The sequence below is a fragment of the Manis javanica genome, chromosome 1 (genome assembly GCF_040802235.1).
Source record: "Manis javanica isolate MJ-LG chromosome 1, MJ_LKY, whole genome shotgun sequence".
In the NCBI taxonomy this organism is placed as follows: Eukaryota; Metazoa; Chordata; class Mammalia; order Pholidota; family Manidae; genus Manis; species Manis javanica.
Window position 1 is genome coordinate 189,127,585 of NC_133156.1, and position 15,803 is coordinate 189,143,387.

The 15,803-nt window shown below is 33.2% G+C and overlaps 1 protein-coding gene across 5 annotated transcripts in view; it reads left to right on the forward strand.

The window, feature by feature from the left end:
- VPS54 (VPS54 subunit of GARP complex) overlaps nucleotides 1-15,803 on the forward strand; it is a 113,237-nt gene that overhangs the window by 78,830 nt on the left and 18,604 nt on the right. For 3 of the 5 annotated variants that reach the window (XM_036996646.2, XM_017673991.3, XM_036996648.2), the window contains 8 exons: nucleotides 4,872-5,001; nucleotides 5,511-5,692; nucleotides 6,288-6,400; nucleotides 9,481-9,544; nucleotides 12,066-12,171; nucleotides 13,094-13,181; nucleotides 13,738-13,859; nucleotides 13,974-14,054. In XM_036996646.2, the coding sequence (XP_036852541.1) occupies nucleotides 4,872-5,001; nucleotides 5,511-5,692; nucleotides 6,288-6,400; nucleotides 9,481-9,544; nucleotides 12,066-12,171; nucleotides 13,094-13,181; nucleotides 13,738-13,859; nucleotides 13,974-14,054 (886 nt within the window). Of the gene's footprint in view, nucleotides 1-4,871; nucleotides 5,002-5,510; nucleotides 5,693-6,287; nucleotides 6,401-9,480; nucleotides 9,545-12,065; nucleotides 12,172-12,421; nucleotides 12,523-13,093; nucleotides 13,182-13,737; nucleotides 13,860-13,973; nucleotides 14,055-15,803 lie in introns of those variants that run through there. The other 2 variants (XR_005055428.2, XM_036996647.2) reach the window with 2 other exon arrangements.

Sequence of the window (15,803 nt, forward strand, 5' to 3'; positions counted from 1 at the left end):
ATTTAACAAAAATAAATTTTACAAAACATCTTTTTGAAAATGCATGGAAGGTAAGAAGGTGAGTATTGGAAGTAAACAATAATTGCAGAATTTTAATGCTGGAAAGGAACCATTTAATTAGTAGCCCTCATTACAGAGAGTTTTAGATGACTTATTTAAAGTCTTTAGTGACAGAATTTGCCCTAGAACTCAGGTCAGTATTCCCTTGTTTTTCTACTGCTATTTCTACTATTCTACTAAATCACCTTTGTATTTTGTATATTGAAGTTCTGTTTGATTTACAATTTTTGGTTTTTCAAAGGCATGAATTTCCAATTGGATCACATTATCTTTTTTTTTTTTAAACTTTTTTAATTTCAAATTTACAAGAAAGTTGTTATAATAATACAAAAAACTTATATATCTGTCACCTTAATTCTCCAGTTGTTAAGTTTACTGCATTGCCCTTTCTTTCCTCTTTTCCTCTTTCTCTTTCTTTGTCTCTCATGTTAATATTTTTTCTGAATCATTTGACAGTAGATTGTAGACATGATATCTCATTATCCCCAAGTCTTTCCTAAGGAGGTTGGCTGCTCCAGCTTTTATTATCTTACCTGCATCATTAGCAGCAAAAAGAAGAGGACAAAGGGCTGGTACCTCCTTAACTTTTTGTTTTAACTTTTTAATTGGAGTATAATGCACATATAGGAGAATGCATCCGTTGTAAGTGTTGAGCTCAATTATCACAAAGTGAACACTTTGTATAATCACCCAGGTTAAGTAACAGAACATTACCAGCTTTCCAGAGGCCCCTCTTACCACTGTGCCTTCACTCCTTCCCAAAGGAAACCATTATTAACACTGTTGTTTTTCTGATTTTTAAACTTCGTATAAATGGGATCATGTTCTTCTATCTCTTTTTTCTTTTATTCATCATTAGGTTTGTGGTATTTTTCTAAGTTGTTGCATATAGTTGTAGTTTATTTTATTTATTTATTTATTTTTATTTCACTTACTATACCACAATGTATTCATTCTACTGTTGGATGAAAATTGGGTTACTTACACTTTGATTTTCGTGAACATTCTTGTAGATGTCTTTGGTTCATGTTATAAGCATTTCTGTTGAATATTTATGTAGGAATGAATAAGTAAATGAATGGTCAATTTAGCTAATGCCAAACACTTTCCCAAAGTGGTTGTAATTATTTACATCCCTTCAGCGGGGTGGAAGAGTTCCTGCCATGACACATCTTCATTCACTCTTGGTGTTGTCAGTCTTTCACATACTGGCCTTTGTGTGGCTTTGCTACTATATTTCTCTTAATATTTATTTCCCCGAAGATTGATAAGAGAGTACTCTTCACATATTCATTGGCTGTTTGGATATCCTCTTCGGTGAAGTGCCTGCTCAAGTCCTTTGCACACTTTACTATAGGTTTGTCTTTTATTCTTACTGATTTGTGGGATTTGTTTTTTGTTTCCAGCATGATTCCTTTGTCAGTTGTCCATATTGCAAATATCTTCCCCCACTCTATGGGTTGACTTTGCACATTCTTATTGGGCTGTTTGGGGAATTCATGTTTTTCCTTTATGGCTGTCCTAGTTGAGAAATCTTTCCCTATACTAAGGCCTTGATAATATATTCTCTTAAGTTACCTTCTAGAAAATTTGTTGCTATCCCATTCACATTTAGATCTGTAGTCCATCTGGAATTATGATTTTAAGTATGAATTTGTTTTCTTTTTTCCCCATGTGGCTGTCTTTCAGATTTCACCATTTATTGAAAAGACTGTTTTACCCACTGCTTTATAGTGCCCCACTTGCCTTAAATCAAATATTCTTATGTAAGAGTCTGTCCTTGTTGTTCATTTGTCTGTCATTGCACTAGTGCCAGTAAGTAAAATTGTCTTAGTTATTATGGCTTTTAAGTTACTTTTAATATCTGGTAGGATAGTTCCTCCTATCTTTTATTATTCTTCCAAGATTACCTCGACTATTCTTAATTTGTTGCAAATCTATATACATATTATTTGTTGATATACTGTCTTATATTAGTTTAAAGTACACAACACAGTGGTTCAGCAGTTATGCATATTATTAAGTCCTCACCTCCGCTGGTACAGCTACTATCTGTCAACATAGGCAAATCTACATACATTTTAGATTTGTTAGTTCTCTGTTGCCTTCAGATAGATTTGTTTATATTTTATCCTTTCTTTTCAAGAGCTTAGTCCAGTTGGTACTCATTACTTCTGCCCACATCTTGGGTGGAAGAATTTTATCACGTGAGTCATCTAGCTGTAAGGGAGACTCAAGAAATAGAGTCTTTACTTTAGCTGGTTGGTTATTTGCCAGCTAAAGCTATTATTGTGGCAGAAGAGAGAAAAGATACTGAAAGATAGCTAGCAGTCTGTCTGCCATATCATTTGAGGTTCCTTGAAATCAGATGTACTCTTATAGTTTTTATCTCTCCCCTCAGCTTCTCTGGCTTTCCCCAATGACATGCTCTCACAGCAAGATAACATAGGTTCTATAGGTGGTTCCTTCTCTCATAGGCACAAAAATTGGTCTGGGAACTATCCAGACCAATGGCAATACATTAATTGAATATGTGTGACCCTAATTAGCTCTTTCTTTCAAGGGCTCTATTTCTTTTTCAAGTATTTTAGCAATTATGTAATTGTGTCATGGATCCAGCACATGCAAAAATGGTGTCTAGCATTTTGTCTTTGTTAGTGGTGGATTGTCCTTATTTTCTTATGTGGTCAAAATAATCTATAGTTTTGTAAGTTTATTGTGATGCAGATAGGGGTACAAAAGACTAAATAATTTCCTAGGTAGGAAATGGGGAAGGAAAAATAATGGAAGGGATTAGAAATTTTTATGGGTTTTTAAAAACAATTTTATTTTAAATTGTGGTAAAAACATAAAATAAAATTCACTAACCATTTCTAAGTGCACAATCCAGTCAGTGGTAAGTATATTCATGTTGTGCAACCAATTTCCAGAACATTTTCATCTTGCAAAACTGAAACATAGTCTATAACTATTAAGCAACAACTCCCCATTTCCTCCGCCATCCGTCGCCTGGCAACCTCCCTTGTACTTTCTCTCATTAATTCAGCTACTCTTCAGTTCTTCATATAAGTGGAATCATCAAGTATTTGTCCTTCTGTGACTGTGTATTTCACTTAGCATAATGTCTTCAAGGTTTATCCTTATTGTGGGATGTGGCAGAATTTTTTTAAGGCTAATTAATATTTCATTGTATGCAGCATTTTTTTAATCCATTCATTTGTCAATGGGCTCTTGAATTGCTTCCATCTCTTGGCTATTGAGAATATTGCTACTGTGAATTTGAGTGTGCAGATAACTCTTTGAGGTCTTACTTTCAATTCTTTTGTATATATATATCCAGAAATAGAATTGCTGGATCATGTTTGTAACTGAATTTTTTTCCTATTAACACAAAATAGATCGAATTAATAGACTTGAAAAGTTAAAAATCTTTTTAAAAAACAAAATAAGTAATTAAATATGTGATTTAAGAAAAACACAAAGCTTCTCAGCGTTTTGTATTGTCACTCTGCTGTTTTAAAGATTAGGGTTGTTTTTATTTGCTATTTTCTGTTTATACCTGTGTCAATTGGTAGCTTATTGCCAAGAGTTTCATACTCATAATCATTGTGTTGTAGGAAGGTAAATTTTAGAAATCTTTCAGAAAATATAATTTTATTTCAGTAGTAAATTTGAACTTTGAAATGTAAACAGTTTTGAGGGAACTAGTATTGAAATTGCACTCTACTATTTATAAAGAAGTAAATGTTGGATTTAGCAGATTAGAAATAGAATTAGATTAATTCTGGGTTCTAGTCCCACTTTTTTAACCTCGTGACCTTGGATACATCACTTAAACTTTCTAAGATTCAGTGTTCTCATCTGTAAAGTAGATGTTTCTCTACTTGCTTTGGAGTGTGAGAACCAAACAAGATACTGTTTCTGAGAGTACTTTAAGAACTTTAATTCCTATATTATATTGAAACATTGGTAAATAAATGTAGTGATACTATAATTTGGAAGGATAGCAGGTAATAACTATAATACCTTAATCCAGTTGGGGTAGTGGTTTGCCTCAAGTTAATATTTCAGAGCCTCTTTGTAAATATCTTTGAAAAATTCAACTGAAAAAGAGAAAAATAGTTTTAAACCACCTAACTGGATTCATGGTAACATTAACCTGAATTGTTGATATGTGATCATGGTTTTTATGCTCCGGGGGGGAAAATGCATAAAATCAGAAAGTCTTACATTTCCTTATCAAAATTGGAAAAAATGCATTATACTGTATAATATTCCTGTTTGATCATAAGTTCCTTGAAGGCAGTGACTTTTTGTACCCCCTCCAAAGCCTAGCACTTAAGCACAGTAAATGCTCAGGAAATGCACAGGGAATGCTTAGTGCATTTGAACTAAATATTAGCAATCATTCATAATTATAAGTAAAAAGAGGGCCTGTTTGTCATGAAGTAACAATTCTTCTCTCTCCTTCCACTGTGTCATACTAGATGCTCATGCACAGTCTGCCACAGCTATCACTGTACCTAACTAAGTTTTTTTTTTCCTGTAATTTTTGTAAAATTTTCAGAGTCTGACCTAAGTATTAAAAATACTAGAACAGAGGGAAAAAAAGTATTCTTATACAAGGTTAGGGTAAAATATAGTTGCATTATCTGAACTTGTTTAAGTGGTACTTTACCACAGTGTTTGATACATCAGAGCATTTTTCCTCAACTATGAATTTAATAACCTTTTATTTTTTATTGATATGGCACCTATGGAGACAATGTGCTCACAACTTCCCCTGACTTAATCTCTTGTATTATTCTTAGAATCAATGAAGACATGAAATTAACTGATTTAGAGCTAGGAAAGCTGGCAAATAATATCCAAGAGCTACTGTTTAGTGCCTCAGATATATGCCATGATCGAGCTGTCAAATTTCTTACGTCAAGAGCAAAGGTCAGTTACTTTGATAAAGCTTTAGACATTTTATACATAGCATAATTGTTTTGGACATCTGAAATCATGTCCTTGCTTGTGTCTTTATGTTACCCATTATGTGTATTGTATTTTTAACACAAAGTTAGTGGTACTGGTATAGTCGGTTAAGGAGGTTTTAATGTGTACATATACATGCATGTGTGTTTAACTAGCCGATTTATTAGTAAAATTGGTTGAACTCTAATATTATGGAAATTTTATAGTGTGATCTGAATTTGTTTGAGCTACTCTATTACAAAGGGGTCGGATTAAAATTTAGCCATCTTAAACTTTTTATGTACAACTTCAGGAACTGGTATGTTGGGAAATTTCATTGAAATTTATTTCAAAATAATTTTTATGAATTAGTATTCTATATTACAAAAATATAGTTAATATTAACATTTGTTATACTAAGTTGGTTTTAGTTCATCCATATTTGGTGTTAAACTAATTATCTTGATTTTTGTGTTGTTTTTAAAATTTAGGATGGTTTTCTTGAGAAGCTAAATTCCACGGAATTCATAACACTTTCTAGATTAATGGAAACATTCATTTTAGACACTGAACAGATCTGTGGAAGAAAAAGCATGTCTTTACTTGGAGCACTTCAGAGCCAAGCTAATAAATTTGTAAACAGGTTTCATGAGGAGAGAAAAACCAAGCTCAGGTATCATTACCATGTCCATTCTGTTCTTAAGGTTTTTTCCTTTTGTTTACCAAACACAATTATATTTTAAAGAGGAAACTTAATTAATTGGCCACCAAAGCTCCTGCCAATTTTTTTCTTTTTAATTAAAGAAGATAGTGAAGTTAAAATCATGTTTTTTGGCTTTTCAAAGTGGAGTTAAAATGTTTGTTTACACTGAAGTAGTAATTAGGAAGATCCTCAATAGATTGACTTCCTTTCCCATTCAAAGCAAAGTTAATTGTGTTTACCACTCTTTTTGAATAGGCTAAGAGATATAAAAAGAGAAATAAATATTTTCTGACAGTGTGCATACTGCTTATGAATGATTTAAATTTATTAAGGTGTTCAGCACCTTTAAAAGTCTTATGTACTAACTATAGCTAATGGCCATACTGTTTAAAAACTCACTACCTTGTATTGCATGTGCTCTATTTAAATTTAACTCAGATATATGTAGTCTTTATTATTACTAAAAGGTACAACAAAAGTCTTATGTCCTCAGCTCTTCTTTCAACCAAATAAGATGACATTGAAATATTAAAGTTTGTGTTCTTTTCTTTTAACTTTTGAATAGCCTCCTTTTAGACAATGAGCGCTGGAAGCAAGCTGATGTTCCTGCAGAATTTCAGGATCTTGTTGATTCTATATCAGATGGAAAGATTGCTTTACCTGAAAAAAAATCAGGGGGTATGTGCATTCTTTCACACATACTTCCAATTTTATATTGCCTGTTCTATTTGTAGGAATGCTTAATATTTAATTGATAATGACTCCTGTAATGCCTAGGATTAATACTGCTAGCTTAGTAAGTAGTTGACTAGAAAAGTATCATTCGTAATTTATAGTAATGATGTCAGACATTGAGTGTTAATCATATGCCAGAAATTGGACCAGGTGGTTTACATGCATTATTACAGTTGATCTTTACAACCACCTATAATGAAGATACTATTGTTACTTTCTTTAATAGTGAGACACATGAGGTTTTGAGGGGTTAAAGGATTGTGTACAAATGAGCTAGGATTTGAAACCAACTTTATAAATTTCATACCTATGTTCTTAAGCACTGTACATATTATTTAGAGACATGTATACATTCATAGAACACTTGTAGGCTTTCACTATGTGTCAGATATTGAGACAAATAACAGTTATAACTATACTTTAAAAGACTAAATAAAATAAAAAATATATTAATAGTCACAAATAATGTAATAGTGATAGGATAGAGAAAACCAAAATGTAAAGAGCGATAGAAAAAGAAAACTATGTAGGAGACTAAGAAGGAAGGGCCAAAGTGGTAGGAAGAAATCCAGAAGAACAGAAATAAAAATATTTAAATTTAAGAAGAGAAGTTTCATTGGTATCAAATACTGGTTGGGTTTCATATGAAACAGATTCAATGGGAAGGAGGTGTTTTTGTGTACCAGTTAAAGTGGAGTTGTCATGTGATAATATAAACTTACATATAACTGATCCTGTAATACCAGATTTAAAACTATGAAGTTATTTAATATTTTTACATAGATATATTTTTTAATTGTATACTTCACATCTGCACAAAATGCAGTTGTACTACAAGAGAAAGACACAGTAAAATACAGATAGTGATCACTAGTTTTGACTCATAGATGATCATTTGCAACCTTAGTAATTCAATAGAACAACTGAATCAGATTGTAGTCCAGTGCTAAGCAACTTGAAAGTTAAGGAAGGGTAGACAAATTGTAGCCTACTTTTTCAGCAAATTTGGTTATGAAGGGAAAATGAGTGATAAGTGGCAGCTAGAGATGTAAGAGAAATTAGAGAGGTTATTACCTTAATCCATTCAGGTTGTTGAAGAGTTTTAAGTTAGGAGAAGCTAAATTATGCTTACCAGAAAGAGGAAGTTTAATCTGGGATAAGAGAGACACAGAGTGATTGTGGAGCAGATCCCCTGGAACTGAATCCAGAGTTCAAGAAAAAGGCTATCTCTTCTACTGCTGTGACAAGAGAGAAGGGGTTAAGGACAAGTGTAAACTAGATTAATTTATATGGGGCAGAAAGAAGAATTGAAGGAATTAAGTAAATTTCTGTTGTCTAGTGACCATTTTTAGTAGGTAATAGTGTTGGGTGGTGGTTATAGTTTTTTAATTGATTGTATGATATTAACAAAGCAAAAGCATTCAAGTAGCAAAGACTGAAAGAAAAATAAAATACTCTGGTCATTCTACATCACAAGTTTACAGTTATAAAATTTATCACTCATCTACTCTTTCAAACTATTTGATTGACTTCCCACTGTGTGAAGGTGCTGTGCTGGATGGCTAAGAAAGACTGTTCCTGAACAGCTCATAGTCTTACAATCCAGTGTTGTGCAAACATAATGATACTTGAATTAAAGTGATAAATATAAAGTGATGGAATTTACCATGCATCCTGCAGTGAACTATTTATTTTCACTTATTTGGTGGTTACTGACAGTAGGTTTCTCTTTTATACCCTGCTTCTGTCCCATCTTTTTTTTTCCCCTATAAGAGATAAGGAAGTATATGTTGTCAGAAGCCCATTAGCATTTGACTAGTTCTGAACAAGTTAAGGATTGTTAGTTATTATCCATTCATCTACTATCCATTTATTGAGTTACTAGCTACTGGCTAGGCACTGGGGAGTGAAGGTTAATGGAGAGCAGTTAATATTAATTAAATACTTATTTGATGCTAGATAGTTTGTTCTAAGCACTTTACTTGGTTATCTCATTTACAGATCTATGAGCTAGACACTCTTAGTATTCTCATTTAACAAATAGGGAAACTGAGACACAAAGAGATTAAACAACTTGCCTTAGGTTACACAGCTAGGGAGTGGTAGAGCAGAAATCCAGATTCAAGCAGACTGACTTTAGGGCCCTTTCTCTTTACTGTGCTATCCTGTTCCTCTGCAATAAAGAATTGGTTAAGACATATCCCTGTCCTCAAAAAACATAATCAGACATATACAGAGTGAATTGCGATTAGCAGTTATATCACACCGAACTTCTTTGCTTGAAAGAAATAAGGAAGTAGATATTTAATGTCATAGAGCTAAAAAGGACTTGAAACTTAAGGAAGCATGATGACATTCCCATGGTAATCTAATTAATTGGCTGATTCAGGACAGTAATCCAGTTCATTGTTCTTTTCACCTCAACATATTGACTTTTGTTCTATAATGGTATGAAATACCACATGCTGAAATCAAAATAACTTCTTGATTTAAGGTCTTGAAGATTAAATACATAATTTCCCCTTTGAATATAGGAATTAACACATACTCTTAGAAGTATAATAAGGAAAAGACAAACAGCTGAAATGTTAGCTCTGCCTTTTCAAACCGGTAACGTTTTTTCCCTCTAATACTTGCTGATGATCTACCCAATGTCGGACCTAGAGGATAGGCAGTTTGTGATCCTTATCTCATCAACAGCCCTGAAAAATAGTATTGTTATCCATGTTCAATGGATACAGATACTGAGACTCAAAGAAGTTGCATGACTGGTCCAGGTCGTGTGTTCAGTAATTGTCAGTACTGGAACTCAAATCTAAATCTGATTCCAAACCCAATATATTTTATTTACTTTGTGCCAAATTGCTTCCCCAAAGGAGATCATTATTTTCAGAAATGAGATAGTTCCATGTCCTAAATAGGAATTTCCTTCTTCAGTTTTTTCCTAGTTTAAATTACTTCTCCAATATTTTGTTTCATCTTGTACCATTGTCTTTTTTGTTTATTTGCTTTTTACTTTCTAGCTACAGAAGAAAGGAAACCAGCTGAAGTTCTCATTGTGGAGGGACAACAGTATGCTGTTGTTGGGTGAGTGACACCTTTTTCTATTAGTTGGTCAGTTCTTTAAAACAGATCTCCTAGTTCCCCCCTCAGTGTGAATTGGAAATTTTGGATTAAGATTTTTTTTAATCCTGCAAAGAATTTAAGGAAAATTTAAGGATTCCTTTTTATTTTCTGTATTTTATACTATTCTATATCCATTAGGGATTACACTGGCTTTACAAAAAAGAGATTGGTTGATTTTTCTCAGAGAACAAATACAGAGGTACACAGTCCAAGGGTGGTAGAGTGGCTCTGTGATGTTAACAGTATTTCAAGCTCTTTCCTGTTTTTTGAAGGTTTTTTCTTGTGTAGTATACATAGCACAGTAGGTGAAGTTGTGAGCTCTGGAGTCAGACTGCTTGCATTGACTGCTTACATTGGAATCCCAGGGACTCTTACTTTTTTGTGACCTTGGGCAAGTTACCCTGGGTACCTCACCTCCATTACCTGTAAAACAAAATGTGGAAAATAGTGCTATATTTAGGATTATTGTAAAATTAAGCAGGTAATTTCATATTAAAGTATTAGCATAGTTCTAGCCTAATAAGAAGTTGTTATTGTTACTTATTGGTAGCTATCTCCATTATCATTTGTCATTTTTACTCTTACTAATAACAGTATTTCAAATTGAAGTTAACTAAAAAATATATAAATTCCAATGTTGCTTGTCTAGTACTATACCTTTCATTAAATGGGTAATTAGAATATTTTCATATTCTTTAACAGCACTTCATAGTTTTAAGTATTTTCATATAAATGATCTCATTTGATCTCCACAATCACATTGTAAAATAGATATTTCAGGGATTATTGTTCCCTTTCTATATTTAAGGGAATTGAAGCTTAGAAGGTTAGGTGGTTAATATAAAATTACCCAGATGAAGCCAGAATTAGAATCAAGATCTAGCTCCCAATATCTAGAATTCTTTTTCACTTTCCTTCTCTTTTTTTTTTTTTTGTCACTGTTATTAGTCTTTCTGAAATAGCCACTCCCTCCAGGAAGAATGGATGATCCCCTCCTTATAACTCTATATGCCTTTATTGTGACAATTTTCTCAGTATATTAGAATTATTTATGTGTATATCTTCCCGGTTAGACTCAAGAGTTTCTCAAAGGTGGAGATTGTGTCTTACCATTTTTATTTCTCTTGGCACCTAATAAGCACTCAAAAAGGATGTATAGAATTGATGCTTTTTTCTTAGTATGAAGTACACCCATTGTAAGCTAGTTTCCATTCTTTTCTATCGAGTTCTTTTCCACTTTTGGTAGGGCAGAGCTTTTTTTCAATCTCCCTATAATCTCATCCCTTTAGTCTAATTATGATTTCTCTCCTTAACTACCCATTTTCTTGTTACTTTTCCTGTGCTTGATGGAAATGGTCCCCTCTGGCTATCTGGCTTTCTGTCTCTTTAGGCAGAGACTACTGCCAAAAGATTGAACTCCTTGACTAAAAAGGGGAACATTGTATCTTCTGAAAGAAGATTATAAAAGATAGGCAGTGGACTCCTGCCCAGTAAGGCAGACTCTAGGAGTATGCATGGAGAGTAATACGTGGTCTGACAAACTGTTATAAAAGGTTAGACACTATTATGAGTCACTATTTCCTGATATCCTTCAGACTTTTATAAAACATTATTTTATATAGATCACTCATTTCTGAGCATCTCATTGAACTTAAATGTCCTGTAATGAATGGCTCTTTTCCCCTTGATTTCAGTCTTGTTTAACTTCTCAGTAGTGTCTTTTTTCAATTTATGACATGTCCTGTTAATGAGCTGATAACTTTCTTCTCTTTGGAAAACCTTTTGTGACTTACCAATAAACTTCTTAGGAGATATGTTGTTTTAGAAGCCACAGTTTCTTTTTCACCAAGAAAATCTGGACTAGATTCCCTTTATTAACTCAACAGTTATAATTGAGGATCCACTACATAATCTGAAACACTGGGTAGGCTTTTTGTCAGTATATCTGAATTGACCAAGGAATGGGGTACCTGCATTATTGAAGAGACTTACTTAATAAGAATGCCACACAGTGATGTGCCCAAAGCACAGAATTTAAGGAGGTACTCTTGTTGTCATACAAGTGCTTACCCTGTATTTGCACAACCCTGAGATTGAGTTCCTCCTTAATTTTGCACCCTGAGGCTTCACTATAGTTTCTACTCTGCTGCACTTGTATGTAAAACATCATTTAACAGTTAACAAGATCGGTATTGGTTTTTATATGCTGAATCAGTTTGATTTTTCTTGTTTTGACTGTTTACTGGGTTATCTTTTTTTTTAAGTGTGTTTTTTTTCCTTGACATATGGTTGATAGACAATATTATATTGGTTTCAGGTATACAACAAAGTGATTCAACAATTACACACATTATTAAATACTTAACTCCAACTAGTGCAATTACTGTTTGTCAACATAGAAAGGTGTTACACAACCATTGACTATATTCGGCATGCTGCACTTCCATCCCTGTGACCAACTTTTATCTTTCTTTTCTTATAGAACTGTATTGCTATTGATAAGAATTATCCTTGAATATTGCCAGTGTGTGGATAATATCCCATCTGTTACTACTGACATGCTTACGCGTCTGTCAGATTTATTGAAGGTGTGTATGATTTCACTCTGTTACGGAAAAAAAGTAATCCATTACAGTGTGACTAATCTTCCAAGTCTAAGACATTTCAAGGTTAAGTTATCTTTAAGACACCAATTTTGTGACATTTGATTGTTGTTGAGTCACAACATGTTACTGGAAGAAAGCCACCTGCTTCCGTCTCACTCTGCATTTAGTGATTCCTCATTACACCCAGAGAGTTGTTAATGACATTGGAGACAGGCGATGATTTGTTCGTTAGGTGCTGAACATGACTGAGGCCACTTAGGTCAAAAAACCTGGACTGGTTTCAAATGTGCATGGAAGGAATTCACTGAACTTTACAAAATTCATCTCACTAAGGTTAGAGATTTTTCTTAAATCATTCTTTTAGAACCATTGATGTAAAATGAAAATGTGGTGATAATTTTATTCAGCCATTTCATATTAGGAGATATTTTTAGCAGCTAGCATAAAGAAAAGGCTTAGTTTTTTTTCAAATGTCTAATCTATCAATTCTGTCCTGAAATTGAGTTGTCTTATTTTAGTCCAGAAAGATTTTGTTACCTTTTTGAATAGGGATGTCCAGTAAGAATGACTGAAAACTAAACTAGTTTTATGAATGCAAATTAAAGATTAATTTCTGAACAATTGATTTTTAGAATTTTTCAGTTTTTTTTCCTACCTACCAGACAGTATATATCATTTTGGAACACCCTCTTCTTTTTTTGTCATTATGTAAAGATACAGATCACTCATTTCTGAGCATCTCATTGAACTTAAATGTCCTAAATGCTCCTGCTAGAAAATTCATTTGGCCCTTGAATGAGAGGACAGAGGGAATGTATTTTTAGAGCTATTAAAACATTGTTAACATATATAGAATAGTTTTTAATAAATTGTTTGGTTTTTTTTTTTCTGCTTCTTTTGTTAGTACTTCAATTCAAGAAGTTGCCAGTTAGTTCTTGGAGCTGGTGCACTGCAAGTTGTTGGACTAAAAACGATAACTACAAAAAATTTGGGTATGGATTTTTGCATTTAATTCACATGCTGAGGTGTTATGATTATATCATTATACTCACTGTGTTTTTATTATACCTGATGTTTTTATGGCTCTAAACAAAGACACTAAAAGTAGAAAATGCTATTTCAGTCATTTATCTGTTACCATAATTGAAAAATTAATTGCTGGGGAGATGTTACAAGGAATTTCCACTCTAACAAATATAAATTATCTGGACATTGCATTACTGTAGGAAATGTTAATGTAATATGTGTGAAGTACTTTGGAGTGAAAGGTACCTAAATGTCAGAATAGAATCAGTTGTCCCATTAGTTTCTCCTGCCAGTAATACTCACAACTTTAGTCCATTGGGAAAAGCAGCATGTTCATTACATTATTCTGTACCAAATGATTTCCTTTAAAATGAAGTATGAATGTGTTGCTTTCTACCACTGTGTTCTTCATTTATGAAATTATAAAATTAAGTGACATTTTTTGCTTAATTTGATATGTAAAGTCAGCTGATACGTTCTCTTGTTTCTTCATGATCTATTGACTACTACCTGGATCTTCAGCTCTTTCTTCACGCTGTTTGCAGTTAATTGTGCACTACATTCCTGTGATCCGGGCTCATTTTGAAGCTCGACTGCAGTCTAAGCAGTATAGCATGCTTAAGCATTTTGATCATATCACTAAGGTACTTTTCCATAAATTTTTTACTGGGAGTTTCATTAATTTAATTACATAATTGTTAGGTATTTTTTAGATGTGTTCCAGGGACTTTAAAATACAATATTATTTCTCATTACAGGACTACCATGACCACATAGCTGAAATATCAGCTAAGCTTGTAGCGATAATGGATAGCTTATTTGACAAGCTGTTATCTAAGGTAATGATTTATGGAAATTATTAGGCTTTGCTTAAAGGCATTGTGACTTCACAGTTGTCTAACAAATCCAATTATTCAGGTTTAGATAAAACTCAGTAAAATGTCCAGATTGCCCAAGTAGTGGCATATCATCTTATAAGGAGCCAGAAGGGAGGAAAGAGGGAAGTGATTTCAAGGATAATAGAAACCCTATACAGAAGTAATCTTATATTAGCTGCATTAACATATATACCTTCTTCAAAACAGATTTTAGTCTAAAAGCCTTCCAGAGAGAGAGAATTAAGACAACATCAAAATTGAGAAAAAAGTAAAGAAATTTTTTGTGATAAGGTGTGTTACTTTATTTTCCAGACTAGCAGTAGGCTGAGTCTGAGATGCTTTGCTTCCCATTCCCAGTAGGTCATTAAAAGAAGCAATATTTTCCAAAGAATTCTCAGTTACACTGGTAGTGTTATCTTCAGAAAAATGTCACCTAATCAGCCCTAGTCACTTTTGCCTTATCCCTCACTCTTTCCTTTTCCTAAGTTTTTCAACTTGTGTCTTAGTGAGAAAGCAGAAATTTCATAACTTGAAAATTAAAGGTTTATTTAGTTTATACTTCCAAGAACATGTTTAGAGTGTTCTATAGAGCAAGGCACTTTGATATTCTTTTCCTCCTACTAGAGTCTTCACATTCTGAGATGGCAGAAGCCACAGGCACATAAAAATCGTAAAAGGGTGCCCATTCACATACAAAGACATGTGCCTAAACTTCTGAAGGTGGCAATGAGAAAGGAGTGCTTAGAAAATAAGATTGCATTTGTTTAATAGTTCTCAAGTGTTTTGGTCACAGGACCCTTTTACACTCTTAAAAAATAATTGAGGACCCCAAAGAGCTTTTTTTTCAAGGCTATTGGATCCATTTTGGAAACTAAAACTAAGAAAATTTTAAAACACACAAACACACATTCCATTAGCCTTCAGAATGATGACATTATTACAAGTCATCTGAAATTCCCCACTATTCAGTCATGAGACAATGAGAACGAAAAAGATAACATCTTAGTATTATTATGAAAAATACTTTTACCTCTCAGAGACCCTGAAGATTTCTGGCTTGCAGGTATTCCCAGACCACACTCTGGGAACATCTGCTGTAGTTGGTATATAACTTAGATGTTCTATGCTTTTAAGAAGCTTAAGGAAATAGATCTATATTACGTTATGCCTATGTTTTATTTCTTTTTGTATGGAGAACAGTTGTTCAGAAATTCTCTATTTCCTTCATGGTTGTCCAGTACAAACTAAATTCAAAAGCAGTTCTGTTCCACCAGTTTATTTTTTAATACATGGCATTCTTCTATCAAAAGTCAATAAATAGCATTTTGTGACTACCCTCAAGATGTTTACCATCTAACCAGGCAGAGGACTGTAAACACTTAACAGTATATAGAATAAGGTTAATCTTAAATAGTGGAACCAGTAATAAGTTATGGAACATAATGAAGCAAAACCAAGAAAGTGCTAGTACTCTTAAAACCCTGACTTTATTTCCATCATTTCTATTCAGTAATCCAGAGTTTTTGAATAAGAATGGGGCTGTGGCTAGACTTTCCTATGACAACTCATTTTATTCTTTTTATGGGGGGGGAGGACTTAAGAACAATAGAATTATTTAATGAGCTTCCCATTATATTCATCACCTATATTTAGAGTCATTAACATTTTGCTATTTTTACTAAAATATTTTATAAAAAAATAGAGGCATTA